General features: G+C 43.3%; 1 protein-coding gene across 4 annotated transcripts in view; it reads right to left on the bottom strand.

The window, feature by feature from the left end:
- Positions 1 to 379: 379 nt before the first annotated feature.
- Positions 380 to 19,177, bottom strand: part of Sptbn1 (spectrin beta, non-erythrocytic 1) — a 167,281-nt gene continuing 148,483 nt past the window's right edge. For all 4 annotated transcript variants that reach the window (XM_021176094.2, XM_029483162.2, XM_029483161.2 and 1 more), the window contains 11 exons: positions 18,643 to 19,017; positions 15,687 to 15,931; positions 14,864 to 15,002; positions 13,817 to 13,901; positions 11,709 to 11,905; positions 10,847 to 10,956; positions 10,067 to 10,130; positions 5,419 to 5,657; positions 4,232 to 4,405; positions 2,607 to 2,649; positions 380 to 1,704 (listed from right to left, as the gene is read on the bottom strand). In XM_021176094.2, coding sequence (XP_021031753.1) covers positions 1,486 to 1,704; positions 2,607 to 2,649; positions 4,232 to 4,405; positions 5,419 to 5,657; positions 10,067 to 10,130; positions 10,847 to 10,956; positions 11,709 to 11,905; positions 13,817 to 13,901; positions 14,864 to 15,002; positions 15,687 to 15,931; positions 18,643 to 19,017 — 1,890 coding nt within the window. In that variant the 3' untranslated portion in view covers positions 380 to 1,485. The remainder of the gene's footprint in view (positions 1,705 to 2,606; positions 2,650 to 4,231; positions 4,406 to 5,418; positions 5,658 to 10,066; positions 10,131 to 10,846; positions 10,957 to 11,708; positions 11,906 to 13,816; positions 13,902 to 14,863; positions 15,003 to 15,686; positions 15,932 to 18,642; positions 19,018 to 19,177) is intronic.

Genomic DNA, 19,177 nt, shown 5'->3' with positions numbered 1-19,177 from the left:
AGAAGTCCTAAGCACTGGGAAGCCCTGTGGCAAACTTGACATTGAGGAAGACTCAATGAACACTACCATAGCCATGTCCAGTTTTTGCATAGTACTAAGAATGGCTTTTGTTCTGTAAGGGAAGACAGCCTTCCTTTGTCTATAGTATTTATTATTATCCCTTGTTCTTTTTCATGAAACATTTGCCTCTCCTTGTGCAGGTCTTAAGGCTATAAAACATGAAAAGTATCACCATTCACCACGCCTATTCATTCTTCATTTGTTACAGCTTCCAAAGTCAAGATACACACACACACACACACACACACTAACACACTTTGCAAATTCCCTATTAGGCATGCTTGGTCAGGAAAAGGAAAAACACCGGCTAGTCACAGGCTAGATTTAAAAGCATTTAATGACATAGCATATATTTAACAGGGCAAAAGTTGAGAGGTACAGGTCGTATGATGGAGCACCAGGCCTGAGCGCCCACTCTCTGTCCAAGCTCAGACTCTGGAGGTCATTACTATAGATGCCATTTTGATTGTGCAGTAAGATGAAAATTTGTCATTACAATAGTTACAGTGACAGAGAAATGCACACTATGTATCAAATAGCAAGGTAATGAAGCAAATTATAACAGTGTGGCCACGCACAAGCAAGTAACCATTAGAGTAACATTACTTTGTCCAGTAAATGCTTCAGTTCCACTTATACACTTAGCAATGATTTAAAGGGTTTATTATACATCTAGTTTATTATACTTTGTACTAGAATTATCTCAAACATACAATATAATGTATTTCAGAAAAAAAAGAGACTGAAATTACAGATTATTTAAAACCTTATCAATTTTCTATTCTTTCTTGTATACCAACATTCTGAACTGTCACAGCAATTGATGCAGAAAAGCCACATGTTGTGTGTTAGTAAGTGATGCCGGATACAAATGGTTTGGCCTGTAGGTTTACATGGAGCTGCACTGTGGCTGCAGCAAGAGATCAGAATACATGATCTGTTTAATAAAGGCTACACCCATCGTGGGCATTTGTAAGTCAAGACTCAGGGTAACCACGGAAGTGAAGGGAGAGTAGTGTCAGGAAATCGGTCCATCGTCTCTGGAGAGCACAGGAAATATTGTGTAAGCACCACTGCCTTGCATACCAACAGCATCAGAGGCGGGTTATTTCCAACACAGCCTCACAAAATTGAGGAACAGTTTAAATACTGAGATCTAATCTATATAATTTCATTAAAAAAATCTGGCCTTCCCTCTGTACCTCAAACTTTTTTAACTTGGAGATAAAGTGTTTAGGTATGTTTCCCCCACCCCTCAGAAATACTCTATAAATTAAAAAATTTATTTCAAAAATAAAAAAAAAAAAAAAGAAAAGAAAAAAATCAACTACATGGAGGAACATTAGGCACAGAGTAATGTGTTGGTCGGAACTTGCATGCTGGACTCTTACTAAAGGTAAGAGAAGGGCGGGACAACAGGGAAGTTCACTTCTTCTTGCCAAAAAGGCTGAACCTCTTCTCTTTGTCTTTCTCTTTATCCTTCTCCCTCTTGCCAGGACTGGACTCGCTGGTGATGGTGACGACGCTGGTGGGTAAGGTCTGCGCCCGACTGGATGCTGGCGTACTCTGGGTGCTGGCAGATGTGTCGTGTTTGTCAGAGGAGATGGCAGAGGAGATAGCCTGAATCCATGTGTTCATTTCCTCCTAGATAGAGGAAGAGACACAGGTTAAGACTTGGTCAAGAGGGGTGGGCATGAGGAGTTTGGTCTTACCTCTATGACGATCCAAGCCTGACAGCTAGAAGGCTCAGCAGCAGTGCCTCTAGGGTCATTGTCCTTAAATGCTTATCTACATTCTCAATACCAGAGAGGATATGGCTTAGCCCCTCAGATGGGCCCACTGCTCTGCACCTGCAGGCCATTACTCTGGGATGTAGTCCTACATACCTACAAGAGCTAGAAGACTAGACTAAGGCTGTGAGATATCACTCTCATTCTAGAAAGTGCTCTTCCTCCCTAAGTAAAAAAAAAGTTTTCATGTGTGTGTGTGTGTGTGTGTGTACATATAAGTTCATGCCCATCAGAAGACAATTTTTCAGAGTTGATTTTTCTCTTTATATAAAGTATGTCCTGGGGATCAAACTCAAGTCATCAGACTTGATGGCAGGCCCTTTACCAACTAAGCCATCTTACATATCCCCATGCCCTTTTCCAGAGTTACCTCTCATGATGGAAGGGGCCTTTTAAAATGTAAATTGTTGCACATGTTATGATCACTGAGGTGACCCTCTCTTCTCCAAGGAGGTGAGGCTAATGGTGATGGAGTACAGTGTAGAGGCTTTAGACTGGGCATCAGGACATATACTCAGACTTGGGCCACCTCCATGTGCCTTGCTCTAAGAAGCAGCAGGCAAGGGCCTTCCTTGCTCCTAGTTTCCAGTGAATCTAGTGGATGTTGCTCTAGTTTCCTTCCTTCAATGAGGGACAAGATGATATTTGCTTCTTTTAGCCTAGTGTTGGTGGCTATGAAGACCAGGCAGTTGAACACCTTACAAATACTTCCATGAACTTTGGTATCTGAGAAAACAAAACCCAGTAGTAACTTACATCATCTTTGGCTTGGAAGAGGTACTCGTTTCCATCACTTAGTCTGTAATTTCAAGAAAATTACATTTTATAATTATGTAGGTAACAATTTCATATTAGAAAGTTAAAAAATATAAATTAAAAATACAGGCCAGGTGTGGTGGTGTACATCTTTAATTTCAGTACTCAGGAGGCAGAGGTAGGTGGATCTCTGTGAGTTTGAGGCAAGTCTGGTCTATAGCTTGATTTCCAAAATAGCCAGGCACAGAGGAACTTTGTCTCAAAAAACAAAACAGAACAAACAAAACAAAACAAAACAAAACAAAACAAACCCAAACCAAACCAACCAACCAAACAAAACCCCATAATCCACTTATCTAGGGTGGGTCACAAGCAGGCCGTGGGTTTACCTCAGAGATGTCAATAGAGCTCTCCATGGGTTGATGACCAGGCCTGGAGATGTGCACTGGCCCGACAATGGCCCCTGGTCATTATGAAGTCACATATTCACCAGATAAATCCAATATACACAGGCAATCTGGTGCTTTAATCCAACAGAAGGATCAAAAAAAATTCAACCTCTGGAAGGTTTGGCTTTGTTATGGATAATACCACTTGGATTCTTAATTTCTGACCAGAAATGAATTCAAGAGAAAACTTCAAAAAAGGTGAGTACTCTTGAAATTCTTGCTTCTGAGTTTGTGTCATCCACATCTGCAAATTCTAGAGTTACCCAACTGACAAGAAAAAAAAGGCCTCTAGATTTTTCTTATGGAAATGAGAGCAGCCACACCCAGGATGCCATCAGTGTGTCACTGTGATGTCTGGTACTATGGGTGCAGCAGTAGGAACTGACTCTGAGGTCCATGGAGGGGGTGCTAAGATGGAACAGTTAAGAGGTCAAGTTATCTGGGACTCTCATGACAAAATGTATTCTGAAAATATACGTATGTATGCACACTCGTGAATGTCAAAAAGACAACCTGCAAGAGGGCCTTTCCTTTCCTCCTTTGCCCTCCCTTTCCACCATGTGGGTTCTGAGAAGGAAAGCTGTATAATCAGGCTTGGCAGCAGGAACCGTTACCACTGAGCACATTCTCACCCCCTTGCCTTATCTTTTTACACTTTGAGAAATGAGATGGTTTGCCTATATCCAAACACAAGGAGCATGCGTGTGGATGTGGTGTGAGGGGGTGTCGTTCAGGAGGATGGCCTGTCCCACCCAAGTACTTCCTGTTTGTCTCCTCAGGCTCTAGGATGGCTCACAGTACCTATCTGAAGCAAACACGGTGATTCCTTAGTCTGCATAAGCCAGAAGGACTCAAAATGGGACTTTAAAGCTCCCATTATATACTGTGACAATTATGGCCCACAGCAGTGTCAGGGAACAGTGTGTTCCAAGTCATGAAATGAAGGCTCCTTTTCCTCTGGGTCCAGGTGCACAACCAGGCCCAGGGAAGAGTGACCTTGGTTCCTCAGAATTAATCCAGCAAGTCTCAGTAGGCTGTATGCAGACTGGATATTCACTTTCTTAGGGACTGAGAATGGTAGGAGGAGGCATGGCCATCACAGTACCTTAGTGGGAAAGCCAACCTGGGTGTGTGAGATGAACACACCCAGACAGCCATGAGCTTGAAATCTCTTACCTTAGCTTGAACACGTGCTTCTTCTTCTTGTAATCAAGGGCCACTTCGCAGATGGCCTCTTTCAAACTCACAGGGACCTCACTGTGGTAGGGGATGCCAGAAGCAGCACTCTTGGCATCTTTATAGAAGCCCATTTCTTGGTTATTTATGACACAATATACATTGTGCCAGGACCTGAGCGGGTAGAGCAGAGAAAGAAGTATTAAGGCTCTGCAATCACCTTTGCTGAAAGATCGTCACAAACAGGCTACCCCTTATTCAAAGCCTCTCTAAACTGAACCTATACCAAATATTAGCCCTGACCCCAACCTCTTTGGAACAGCGCATATGCCTGAGGCGCAGCTGGGGAGGGATACAGCTCTGCATCAGAGAACATGTGAGCTGCTGTCCCTTCTATCACACGCTGCCTTTGAAGCTTTTCACTCATGTTCAGGAACACAGACAAGGCTCCTTATTCTCAAGCACAATCTCCCCCAGACTTAGTGACATTCTTTCTGTGGTTCAGCTACTGACAAGAGGGTAGATCCAGGGCCATTGGTATTTATGGTATCCCTTTGGGGAGCTACACTCAGGTGTGTGCCAACAATACCCAAGGGGCAAACTGTCAGTATATGATAACTTAATGAGAACATCAGACTGTAACCTTATCCAACACAGACACACGTCCTTTGTACAGTAGACACTCCACATGTACAGTAATCTAGACATATGGTAGACCAGCTAAGTGTACGAGCTTTGGAATTAGATGTGGTTTTCATCTCAGTTTTACTATTTACTAGATGTCTAAAAAAGTATGCTTTTTTACAACCTCTCAGAGCCACTACTATCTCATCAGCTAAATAATAAACTTAGAGACTGGTGGGAGACGGTCATCTCAAGACTCATATGGAGAAGTGAGTACCTGGGAAAGTCGGATCCTACTAGGAACCCTACAATGAGGTCACTTCACTTCAGCAGACTGTTCAACTTTGCTCTAATGAGCTCCTCCTCAGGACAAGCCTCAGGCCACTCCTGTGATTCCTGCCCGCTACATCTCCTGAGCTTAGTGTCACTCTCACTCCGATTCTCAACACACTGTTCACACAAGAATGACAAGCTCTGACCTTCTGAATGCCAATCCTGCGAGACCCTGGGCCACCTTCCCACGGGTGATTTCCCTCCCCACTTTCCTCACGTGCTGCCTTTACCTGCTCGAGGCTTTCTTATTGTGGGCCTCCCACTCATGCTTCCGATTGAGGAAGCCTTCCATCTGGGCAGCGGGCGTCTCCAGGGTCCTGGCTGGCAGGGTGGCAGCACTCTGGGCTGGAAGTGCAGATTTGGCCTTTCGGTCCGAGGTGGGAGAGGGAACAGGACTGGACTCTTTGGAGCTTGTCCTCTGCTCAGCAGCACCGTTGACCATTTCACTCGTTTCCATGGTTCCTGCCATCTAGGGACAGCAGAGGGGCCATTCAGAGAACCCGAGAGTAAGAGAGGACCACATACGCTCTGACTCGCACACGTGGCTGTGTATAAATGCCTGGCACAGATGGAGGCAGTGCAGTAAAACCAGTGCACACCCTGCAAAGCCAGCTGGACACCAAGGACATTAGAAGGTGGGAATGGATTAATGCCCACCCACTTGCGGGGAAATGAGAAAAGCGAAATGCCAGTATGAGTTTTACTGCACTCTACTCCTCTGATTACTCCATTCTCACTAACATACTCAGATCATCTCCTCTTACGGTTACTTTAAAACACAAAGACAATGGAAACAATCAGACATATTAAGTATGAGAGTGGACGTTATACAGCAGCCACCTTACATCCAAGGGCATCATCAGAAGGGCTGAAGTTGAAGCAAAAGGGCATTCACAAACAGATGGAGAGACAATCCTATCAGAACTATACAGCATTCCCCCAGATGCAACAAGTAAACACCGTTGGTTTCTGAAAGAGGCTCCCTAGTTCTTCTCCCACACCCCTCCTCCTCTCCAGATCACCATAAACAACATGCAGAAATTAGGACAACAGTCATGCATTTCACATCTACCATCCCCGTTAGACTTTGGAACTTAAGAGCTGGAAGGAATGAGGCAAGTCCACAAACATCAACTGAACCACATCTGCCCAAGTTGATTGTGAGTGGGTTGTAGTTTGTGTTAAAGGAGCTGAAGAAAAAGCCAATCACAGTCACTCAACACCACACAGCTATTTACCCCCAAACAAAGACTGAACCAGGGCCTTCCCCATCACGGGTGGTTGATCACGGTGCCTTGCTGCACTGAGACGGGAGCCCAGAGACAGCCAGGCTTCCAGCGGCTTTGACCCTTCAGTCTGGAGACGTCTTCAGGAGCGTTCCTTCCCAAGCTCACTTAAATTGTAACCCACACGGTTTTTCGGCTTTGGAAATGTAGTAGGGTCTTGATTCATTATCGTTTTCGGCCTGTGTACCATCAACTGTGTACCATTAACTGTAGCAGCCCCTGGCTGATATACCCAGGGCATGGATTAGCAAGTTACTAAAGCTGGGTGTGGCTGATGCTTTAGTAGATTACAGACAACCTGCACCCCTCATACACAGACAGACATGGAAGTATCAATGGCACAGTCATTAGCTATAGTCCCCCACCACTGCTGTCCAGAGTCAGAGTGACACCCAGTTAGCAGCAACCTTCGCAGTATAAGCGGTAGACTGGCCACTCCCACTTCAAAACTCAGATCTGTCAACTCTCTTGCTTAGGTCTTATCTCGATTGATGGAGCCTGCTTATTTTAAATAAAGCTAATTTTCTGGAAAAATAGTAATGAGAACTTTGTAGAAGCATTTGATATTATAAACTTAGGTAAACTAGCATAATTAGCATCAAGGTTTAGGGTTTGACTGGAGACTATGCAATCTTAAGGTTGTTTTTCTGATTAAAATTCTCTATTCTCATGCCAATATGGTAAATGGATTATCAGGGAAGAAAGACACGGGGTAGGGGATAGAGTGCTTAGTTGGCCTGGCTGTGAAAGCAGCAGCCTGCGGGCATGGTCTGAGCAACAGGCTACCACTCTTTCCCCTCCTCTCTTGGCTTTATCTTGCTTTGTTGCCCAGGATGGGCTCAAACTCCCAATGCTTCTGCCAGTGGCGAGGATTGCCAAGTATCCCCACTATACCTGGATTCCCTTTTCACTATTTTGGAGGAGGGAAAGTAATCAAAGCCCAAGTCAAAAGAATGTTGAGGGGTCTTACAGTTGACAAATCTCTTCTAGTGGAATCTCAGGAAACTCATCTAAGGAGCACATGTGAGTTGGTGTGGAAGGCTGAGCCGGTGTGAGTGGAGAGAAACATGGGTTAGTACATACAGACACCAGGTAAAAAAAAATTTAGTGCTGCAGCTTTGACGAGGAAACTACTAGTGGCTGGGTGGGCAGAAGTTTATCTAGAAATGGCTATAATTTATCAGAGCTGGTCACACTTCAAGGTAGTTGAAGACAAGAAGTCTCTTCTGATGGGAACTCTGCAGCAAAAATTTTTTTCTTTGGAGTTAGAAGGAAAGAGAAAACCCCACACCAGTATGCAGAGATAATTAATGTTTATGCAAATGAAATCACTAACCAAGAAAACAATGAAAATAAAAGGACAAAATGAACTTTAATGGACATGTGTTGTAAGCATGCCAACAAATAAACAAAATGACCTTTAATGGACATGTGCTGCAAGCATGCCAGCAGACAACACACATCACTAGGACGGACGTCAAAAGCAAATCACAGTACTATGATCACACGATGGTACATGTATGTGATCAACACCCCCCCACACACACATATTGTTGCTTCTCTTTAGCAATTAGTTCAGAGTGCTTTTGTGGCCAGGCACATCTGAGGCAGTGAAATCAGGATGTGAACATGAATGCAACATGACAAGTAGTAGCGCAGGAAACACCTGATTGGTTTTCAAAGTACATGAAGCAACACCATTTTCGAGTTCATTAGCATGAGTCTCTGCATCATCATCCAAAATAATGAAACTGCTTTTTCTTCTTCCAATAAAATCCAATTGTCAATTAAAAACAGAGAAAGATAGGCAGCAGAGCAAATGCTAAACAGTATCATAGCATTCCTGTTTTATGTGCTTATGTGCGTATTGTCTCTGTTAAAAAAAAAAAAAACCTTAAAATTTGGTTATCAGTCTGGATGATACAAAACTTAAACACACAGCACATATATGGGAACATCATATATAAGTATGATCATGTGTGGCATTTTATATATATATATATGTATATATATATACACACACACATACACACACATACACACATATATATGATCAGTGACACAGTATGATTTGTGGCCATAAAGACATGGTCAGGGGATCCTAGTGACCAAAGAAAAAGATATAGTTTTTTTTTTTCTAATATAAATTTGGATGTGTTTTAAGGCAGAGACCCAATAATGATGCACACTAGCCCAGAGCTTAAGAAGCTTGGTATCTATCTAGATACCTATCTACAGTTACAGGTAGATAGGTATGTACATAGAAATTAGGAAAAACAAACAAGATGCTATATGATGTTATCCTGACAAAAGAGAAAAAATGCATCATGAAATGAAAAGACAATTTAGACTTAGCTCATGAAAAACACATACCAAACAGGGCTCTGACTCCACTAAGACATCTAAATATGGCAAATGAGCAAAGGAGTGTCTTGCAAGGCTTTGCTGCAATGAGGGTTTGGTCTGGTTTTGATCAGAACCAGGAAATCACCCCTTTTACCAGCTTTTACTCCTAAGAAAAAGGATTTCTGTTAAAATGTTTTCAATCCCTGCTAGTGGCCCAATACATGTCATCCTTAGGACTCCTTACTAGAGAACTTAGAGATTCATTTGAGATACAGGAGTTTCTGTCTGTAGAGACACTGAAGTAGCCCTCTAAGGCTAGGACACCTCTGCAGGTGCTCCCTACAAGGCACAGGGCATTGAGTCTATCATTCAAGTGATCAGGATGAACCAAAATGGCTTTTGTTCTATTTGCCTAAAAAATGAACACAGCTTGACACCCTGAAGACTCTGACTGATGGTAAGAGCTGCTGGCATCTGCCACCTCCTCAGTGCTGGCAGTGGTAACACTGACCAAGACAGAGCTGGTGGCAGCAATCAGTGGGCTGTGCCGTGTGGTACACAGAAGCCTACATTTCTGGGTTGAGGACTTGGCAGAAAAGAGAGGATTATTGGGCTTGTACAAAGTAATAAATGGCCCCAAAGGTCTCAGAACATTTGGGGTCCTGCACCTAAAACTTAACCAGCTTCCCAACACAATTTAGCTTCTTTCGGGCCGTTTGATGAATGCATTCTCCATGGAATGTTACAGAACAACTGCAGGCCTAACCTTAGTAGTAAACGTTTCCTTCCTTACAAAACCGGTCTTCATAGTTACTAAACTACTATACAATGGAAGCCAATAGGTTAATAATACTTGTAAGTAACACAGTACCTATAGCAGAGTACTGTGTAACTTGTGTGTGCCGTACCTGTTAAGAGTCTAATTTCATTATGCTATAATTTAATTTTGATTACTCATGTAAAATCTTAAAGTAAAAAGCTCACAATAAATAAACAAAAATTAAGTATGCTGCTTTGCGGCAAACATAAATTAAATGCAAACAAATATGAAATCAAGGAAAGCTATGAATTAAGTAAAAATTTTAACACTCTGGGTGACGTGGAAGCCAAAAGGTCAAAGGATGTGGACAGAGTGGTTCTTGACAAATGGTAGTGAACTTCACATTCCAGACCATGAATGGTCACTGGCTGTCCGTCTGCTATTAAAGTTTTTGTAGTTTTGGTACGTTTGAGAGCGGTAACTAACCCGTGGAGATCCCTGCTCAGCCGGCAAACCATTCTGGGAAACTTGGTCTCCTTTTGAAGTATCCCTGTAAGGGTGAGATTGGAAAAGCGAAGGGAAAGATAGAAGGGGAAGAGAAAGAAGGGAAGAGAAAAGGAAAAACCAAGCATGAACACCTTCTTCCACACAATGTTATGCTGTTACATCTGGCACTTCTAAGTGTTTTAGACAGTCCCTAAGCCTTCAGAAACACTCTGTCACCACCCCTATCTTATAAATCCACCTTAGACATTTTCATGGAGCTTACAACCCACCAATAGCCTTCTGCAAATAGGAAATCAGTTCTTCCCTAACACAGAATCACTGGCCTGAAATCTCAGTGGTGCTTCTATCCAGACAGTCACCCAGAGAAATGTGTCTCTGTGCTCTGGTGGTCCTCCTCCTCTGCATTTCACTCTGTCATGTGACTGTTCTCAACTGTCACTCGGCAATGGCTACATGATTCTCAATAGTATAGATGAGATACTGAACAGGAAGGATATGTTCCTGGCTCTACAAGACTTAGACAGATACCCCATAATCTCACTTGCCACCATAACCAAAGTTTTAGCCTCTTTTTTTGGAGGGGAGGTGGTTCGAGACAGGGTTTCTCTGTATAGCCCTGGCTGTCCTGGAACTCACTTTGTAGACCAGGCTGGCCTCGAACTCAGAAATCTGCCTGCCTCTGCCTCCCAAGTGCTGGGGTTAAAGGCGTGTGCCACCACAGCACCTAAGTTTTAGCCTCTTATGCTTCCAGTGCCTCACCATTGCTGGGACTCAGCCTCCTCTGAAACCTTCGTGTTTGGGTCCGGAGAAGGTGGCCGCCTCTTTCTTTCTTCTTCCTCTTGCTGTCTGCGCACTTCCAGTAGCTCCAACTACAGGAGAACAGCCTGCTGTTTATCATGGCTAAGACTTTTGCTGCTTTAGAAAAACGTTCTAGAAACACAGGAGACTTTTTCTACAATGGTTCATACTGGACAACCTCAAAGGTCAACACTACTCCAAATACAATGGCATTATGTCCATGAGCACCATAGCTACAAGCTAAAACTGTAGGGAATGGACGGCTGTCTACCCCTTGCTGGAAAACCCTTTGGCTGGTTCATTTCCCTCTGGGAATAGAGATTTCAAAATTAACTCTGTATCTTCTTAACTTTGTTGAGAGGGAAAAGCTGTTGGGAGATTTAAGTCAGACTTTCCATGAAGTCTCAATAAAAACCTACCATGGACCAAAATGGAACAAAATGTTCAAGGAAGCCATCTGTATTGTAGTAGAGAAACAGGGAAAAAAGAATTAAAGCCACAGAGTAGTCTTCCTGAAACAAATCCAGTCCGTGAGCAGATCATATATTGTAAAAGAATTGTTTTAATACACAGTCATACTCCCCTCCCCCACCCCGGAAGTACTGACAGCAAGAGTCCATTTTCTATGAGAATAAAAGTTTCGGAAGAAGAAAGACCAGTGCTCAAGCTCTGCAGTAAAGCTTTGGCTGGCAGAGAGAGACATGATCTGGAATGGAGATGATTTAACAGTAATCTAAGATCAAGATATGATCTGATGTCCATGTGATTCCTAAAATTCACAAAAATAGGCGGAGTCCTGTGCCGGACATGCTTAGACACTTACCGTTGTCAGCCTTTCCAGAGCAGAGAATCTCTCATCCCAGGTCGCTGCAGACTTTTCAAACGCCTCATGGCGCTTAATAAGCTTCTCCACTTCGTCTACACTCTGGCCAATTTCACGGCTGGATAGGTATGGTTCCTGTCCAAGCAGCCAAGCCTCTGCCACACTGGCATCCCTTGAGAACTGATGGACCTCCAAAACTACAGAGGGTATCAAGAGTGAGTGTCTGTCACAGGGTCACATGATGGCACTGCCCTAAGCATAGCCATCTTATCATTTATGACACCAAATGCCATCAAATGTAAACACAGTGAGCCACACAGGCAAGAACATCGCAAGAATAGGGGTAATTACTTTAACTGGATTTTGATTTAACTTATTAAAAAAATACTATTTTAACACAACACTTTTTTCTGTTTACCAAATATGAATACAAGTTAAATTTAAAAGTAAGTACATACTACAAAAATTTAAGATGATTTCTATTTTCCAAGACTTGTATGTGGACAGTGGCTCTCAGGTGGACTATACAGGTCTATAATTTACTAATTTACTCTGGTCATATTGCCCTAATTCTAAGAGAGCAGATCTCAGAGCACTCACAGGACATACAACCTATTCATGCCAGACTATGTAGGTGAGGCAGGAAGCCACCTAGAAGCTTGTATTAGGTTGAAATCCAGTTTTCTCTTGGGGGATTGAGAGGGTAGGAATACTAACAAAGGGGGAAGACAGGGTCCTTGTCCTCCATGTGAGGAAAAGCTCTTCTCCTGATGCAGTTATGAGGAAGTGGATTAGAACCTGGCTTAGCTAGACTGCCAGCGCACATTCAGCATCTCACTCAGCAGTGTCTGGGGCCAGTTGGATAAGAACCTACTGTGTGGACTATCACTGAGCCAGGAACAGGCCAGCCATCTCACTTTGACATTACAATGGACCCCACAACTTATCAATTGACAAGAAACTAGGCAACTGTCAATTCTTCAAGGTAGGTAGCAGGCAAGTCATCACTGTAACCCAGACTGTAGCCTGGTATCCAGTTCACAGCAGGTATGACACAGATTTTGCCTCACAGAATGAAACTGCCCCAAAGTTTTCAAAGTCTGCAAATGAAATCCTCAGTAACAGAATGCCCCCAAATTGAACATTAGAGGGCTCTGGGCCCAATTGGGTTTTTTACACAACTTTAGTTTTTACTAAGAGTCTAACAATATATAGGAATGAGGCTAGAATATAAAACAGAGACTAAAGTATCAACACAGCTTGTTATAATATAGATTAAAATAAAAAAGCTTGAATTGAACTACTTTTAATGTTCAAGTCAACCATGAGGTACTATTCTTAAATACATTTTAAATCCAGTGAGGGCTCATAGTTCCAGGTAAACTGGGATTACACAGAGAGGGAAGGGAGAGGAAGAGGGAAAGAGAAGAAGATGGGGAGAGGGGGGAGAGGGGGAAAAGGGAGGAGAGAGGGGAGAAAGGGGAGAGAGGGAGGGGAAGAGAGAGGCAGAGGAAGGGGGAAAGTGATTACTTTTATTATTTATTTTATTTTTGTTTTTTAGAGACACTCTCTTCATATTCCTTGATGTCACAGAGAACCGTATTTCTCTGACTCGAGTGATTAAAGGTGTACACCCTTACACCCTGCATACTTTTATTTTGTGTGCATGCATGTGCACATACACTCATCTGAGTACAGGTGCACAGAGAAGCTAGAGATTTTGAGATGCTCTGGAGCTGGAGCTGGGCAGGAGGTGAGCCTCTGACTTGGGTGCTGGGAACCAAACTCAGGGCCTTTGGAAGAGCAGTAAGTGCTCCTAACTGCTGAGCCATCTCTTTAGCCAGCCCCAAGAACTTTTTCTTCTTCTTCTTCTTCTTTTTTTTTTGGTTTTTCGAGACAGGGTTTCTCTGTATAGCCCTGGCTGTCCTGGAACTCACTTTCCGCCTTCTTAAAAACAATATTCAGCATGAATACACTGAGAAAGAAACATTTAAAACTCCAGAATCATTAAGTGATAGTATAACATTAATTAAAGCAGACTTGTATACGCATATATTTCCATGGATACACAGAAAACAGAAAAGCAAATGAAGAACGCATGTCCTTACTCAGTCTTAACCACTCCCACCGGTCTTCCCACTTGTCAATCATTTCTTTTCTTTTCTCCGTCAGCTGCAGTAACTTTTCCTTGATCTGCACAAAAACAAGGGCCTTAATAAAACATTGCAACCTTGTGTCTGTCCCGGATGAGCACTTTGTACAAGAAAATTTATTTCCCCCTAAGCTGCTAAGTATCAGCTTAAATGTATTATTTCATGTCTTGAGCCTGGAGAGAAACCACAGCTAGTTTTCCAGAAGGGGTGGGAGTTCTATTCAAAGCTGCCTGTGCTGAGGTAGCAAACTGTGTGCTACTTCCATAGACTCTGGGGCTTCCTGAAACAGTAACGTTTATGAAGAGAACAGTAATACTGACAAAGCCTTGGCTTTTCTGAGAGACATCCATTCCTGTGAAGGATGCTACAAAAGGGACATCAGTGCCACCGTTCTGACCAAAGCTGCAGCCATCAGCCAAATGCAACGCAGAGTTGAGTGATAGCCAGAGCCATCCACCGATGAGTTCACAGGCTGTTTTTATACCTGGACCCCTCAAAAATTATCTCTGGACAAACAGTTACCAGTTTTGTGTCTACAGTTGTATGTAACAGTTTTTCTAGGCAGACAGAATACGCTTCAAAATGATGTAAAGAAGCGTACTCACTTGCACGTGTATTGTAGGCCCTGTTAAAGCAGGTCCTGTGCTCAAGCACACAAATACATAGAATGAAAATATTAGAAAAACTGCAACTACACTGAACACGTAGACTTGGCTTTTGTCATTCTTTACTATAGTACAACAGCAATTTACCCTGTGTTAGGTATTTCACAGGGTCCAGAGATGTTCTAAAGTTATGAATAAGTCCTATGTCATTTCACATATGGTATCTAACCATCTATGGATTCTAGTGTTCACAGAGTTTCTGGAATCAATCCTTGTAGATTGTGGGAGGCTTCAAAGACACAGTTGCAAAATAAAATCCTTTTACATGCCAACACTGGCTGAGTTCACATCAGGTCCCAAAGCAAAGCAGCATCCTACCTCCTCAGAAGCATCCTACCTCCTCAGAAGCATAGTGTTTCCGTGCCAGCAGGGATTTCCCAAGTTCAATGCAGGCTGTAAAGCTGTCATTACGAGCATCAATTTCAGCTTTGATACCTTGATGATTATTCATTAACAGTTCAACAGATGACACATCCCTATAAGAAAGTAACATCACCTTTGAGAGATGAAGCTTTTCAAATAAACATGTAGGTTTTAAAACTCGTAATTTGAAGGAAACTGACAGCCTAATTGTCTTTTTTAGGGCTTATTTGCAGCCCAAACTCAGGCCAAATCACTAAAGCTCAGTAACACTTAACTCAGGACTGGCTAACTCAGTAACTTTCAAAGAAAGGCATCTTTAAGTGCATACAAGATGCAATGCAGGCAGACACTCCTTCCAGAAGGCACAAAGGCAGTTCAACAAAGAACAGCCTGATGGAACAGTTGAGACACAAAGAAACACCAAGCCAGATGTGAAGGAAAGCACTCAGGAAGTTGATGCCTCTACTCATTTATTAAAATCATCACTGCTTTGAAAGAAACCAAACTAAAGGGAAGACACTAATCATTTCGGTTCCAGACACTTGAAACAAATGTCAAGGGTGAACATCACCTTTGTGATATGCATGGACACAGAGACTTTTAATATAACAAAGATACAGAAAAATAACTCCAAAATGCCTGAGTGGGAAGGTGGGGGTGAGTGTGCAACATGGGGGTGTGGGAGTGAGAATCTAGAGGAAATGAGCACCACCATGGCAGCGGTGTGAGGTAGAGAACAGAAGCAGTGGAGCTCTTCCCTGAACACCCACACCTCTGTGGCCGGGAGGGAGCCTTACCGTGGTTTCTCCTGGGCCTCGATCTGCCGGATGACATCTTCCATCCAGAGCATGAGGTCACGCACCATGCTGAAGAAGCGGAACTTGTCTCCTGTGTCTACCAGCCGCACCCTGCGACCCTCACAAGCATCCAGCAGGGACTTCCAGGCTTCCAGGACCTCATTCTCACGCTTCTGGATGTCATCAGCCTTGTCCCCTGCATAGGCTGCCTGGAGGCGAGCTGCATCCTCCTGCAGCTGCCTCACCTGTAAAGCCACAGGGGAGAAAAGCCAGGTTTCACTACTGTGGCCTTGCCACTGTCACCCCTTCCCTTCCTTACTGTGTCACCATAAATGGCAATGGGAAGGAGCCATAGGTTGCGGGATCTGTGCCTCTTAATACGTTCTTTTTTCACTTGGTAGAGCCAAGTCACAAAACCCCAAACCTACTGAATGCCGTTATTAAGTACTGTTCGAACAATGAAAGAAATAAAATGCTACAGGAACATAGGGAAGTCCTGTAGCCTGGGGTGTGAAGACAGAGCTGAGTGGGGACACAGCTAGAGACATTCCAAGGTAAGAAATACCTTGATTGGCTGGGTGTGCTGGCACACACCTATAATCCCCATCATCATCATCCTCAGCTATACAGTGTATTCCAGGCCAGCCTAACTTTTAAAAATAAGTGGGAGTGGGTGGGCTGACAAATAGGTAAAGGCACTTAACATATAAGCCTGATGACTTCAGGTGAACACTGGAACACACAATGATAGGAGGGGACTACTACAGAGCTGTCATTTGACCTACAAATGTACTGCTGAGGCATGCATGCCCCACAACACACCAAGTATTGTATTAAAAGTACAGACAGTATGCTGAACACTACCTTCTGTGTCAAAGGGTGAAAAACAGGCGATCACTTTAGGTAATGATGGAGGTTTGTCATCATAGAAAAAACTAGTGACTATTTTATACTCTCCTCTCTCTCTCCTCCTCCTTCTCTTTTTTTTTTTTTTTTTTTTTTTGAGACAGGGTCTCATTATCTAGCCCTGGCTGTCCTGGAACTCACTATGTAACCAGGCTGGCCTCAAACTCAGAGATTTATCTGCCTCTGCCTCCCAAGTATAAGGACTAAATGTGTCCACCATTGCATCTGGCTACCTTATCCTTGGGTGTCCATTTTCGTTGTCTCTAATTCTGAATTACAGCTAAGGTATGTAAATCAGATCATCAGGAGCAAGCTGTAGGAAATTACTTGAAAATCAATCTCCTTGTCTTCTAAGTCGTCAATTCTTGGGCTTCTGTTTATTTATTATTATTTTTTTTAATAGGGTCTCTCAGTGAGAAGATGGGAGAAGCTAGCACAATGAAAGCTCCCACAAGAGTTAAGAACCACCTTGGCCACACATAGATTATTACTGCCTCTGTAAGATATTGGTGGGTCAGTGCCTGCAGGAGGGCCACACTTCTTTTTATGGCTCTTAATCACTTTACAGTGACATGGTGAGGTAGGTGGAATCCAACAGACTTGGGTTGGGTTCTTGGCTGTGGGAATTAAGCCTCAACAGTCTCATGAGGCAAAAGTATTTAATGAAAAAAACAGGGAATGACTCTATGTCCTAAGCATCCTATAGTTTTAAAAGTAAATGGGGAAGGACCTAGTTCTTACCTGTCTCTAGGCTTCTCAAAACCTCCCTTAGCATTTGTTAAAACCGATAACGGGGACACATTCACAGATGTAACTGTTTTACAAGGATCATCTCACTTCTCAACGCAGCAGGAGACCCAGGCACAGAGAGGTAAATTAACTCACAGCCAGAGAGAAGGCAAGAACTGAGTGAAGACTCCAGATGGCAGTCAAAAGACAATGGTAGTCAAGAGGATGAGTAAGTCCTAAGTACCGGAGCATGGTGAGGTTGATACTCACCTGCACCCGTCTGGGCCACGTCTAGACCTTTTGTCGTGGGGAGGGGGTTGGGTATTTACTAGAATACAGCCTCTGCCCATTCACTTTGCCACTGGATTCTTTATCCTACGACTGCATTCATATCCAGTCGAAACCACACAGCCACAGAGTCAAGAATATGCCCCATCTGGCCTTCTGCTGACTCTGTACTGATCATTTGCTCTCCATAAGCAACAGTAGAACTCCTGACCTTCTCAGGATTAAGAAAATTAGGCAAAATCAGCTTCTTCTTTGGGAACATCAATTTGGAGGGAAGAGATGACCATTTTTCAACTGCAAGAACTAAGACTACTCAGGAAACTAGGAATTAGAAGGCAAAGGAGAGATGGGACACACTATGAAGTCTCGCTGTTTCCCTGGTTCTCAAAATCCTCGAAGCTGTTTTAGTGCTAGGCCACTTCACAGAGTGCTGGAGCTAGAAGATCTGCCATGTCAAAATGGGAGGATTTAGTCTCTACTAGGCAGAAGTTGGGACCACCCGAGAAAAGGAAGGAAAGTGGGGTCAGGGAACACGGGGTAAGCAGTGGTGGACAGGGGAATGATGGAAAAAAATATAAATACATTTATCAAAATGACATGTGATTTCTCACTTGGAATGCTAACAGAAAGAATTAATAAGAGGAATCAATGCAGAAAAATAAACCTACAATGCTCAAATGAAAAAGTGTAGATTTCTCTTTTGAGATGGCTGGTGGAAGACAGTGAGGTACTGTTTTCAAAGTGATCCGGATGGTCACATTAACATAACATTAACTTGTATTGAGGCCTTATATGTACATCTGCCTAATTTAAACATGTTCATCTAACATTATTTGCAGGTGTGACAAATTCAGAACTGTATAGACTACAAAGCTTTCCTGGGTGGGGTGTGCATGTGCATGTGTGCACACACCTGTGTTTAGTTTGAGTATCATTTCAGGTACATTCTGAGGAGCCAAGAGAGACAGAGAGGTTCAAGATGTACAAAGATTCCCTATAAAGAGACTCCCTTGCCCTGGGCAGCTCTACCTACCTGAGTGCCCAGAGCTTGGATGTCATGCTCAAAGGTGGTGTGCATTCTCTGTAAAGTTTCCACAGTGTTTTGATCTCTTCCAAGCTCCTCAGGGAGTTTCTTGTGTTTGTCCTGGATTCGGCCAAAGATCTCCTTGGCATCATGGTAAAACTTATGAAGTTCATACGAGGCAGCAAGAATCTGTGTTCTTGTGTCAATGAGCTCCAGGAGGTCGGCCCAGGCTTCATTGAGACCATCTTTCCACTCAGCAATGGTGGCAGCATCTGAATGTCCAGAGTTGATGAGGTCATCTGCCATGCTATTAACTGTATCCACACGCTCTTGCCCAATGTTTCCTGTGTCCCGAGCAAATTCCCGGAACCGTTCTTGTAACATCTGAAATGGGATGCACACAAAGAAATCACTGAGACCACTGTGGAGCTTTTACACTCCATCACATGAATGTTGCTGGAAAGAAACTGCTAAGTGGGAGGTACAAGCTGATACTCAAGCCCTGAGAACCACAGATCTGCAGTACTTAAGTATTCTGTCTGTG

Source organism: Mus caroli, unplaced genomic scaffold (genome assembly GCF_978045245.1).
Source record: "Mus caroli unplaced genomic scaffold, Mus_caroli_1 scaffold_13, whole genome shotgun sequence".
Classification (NCBI taxonomy): domain Eukaryota; kingdom Metazoa; phylum Chordata; class Mammalia; order Rodentia; family Muridae; genus Mus; species Mus caroli.
Note: the sequence above shows the minus strand (reverse complement) of the source record. Positions and strands in the feature narration are given on the sequence as shown.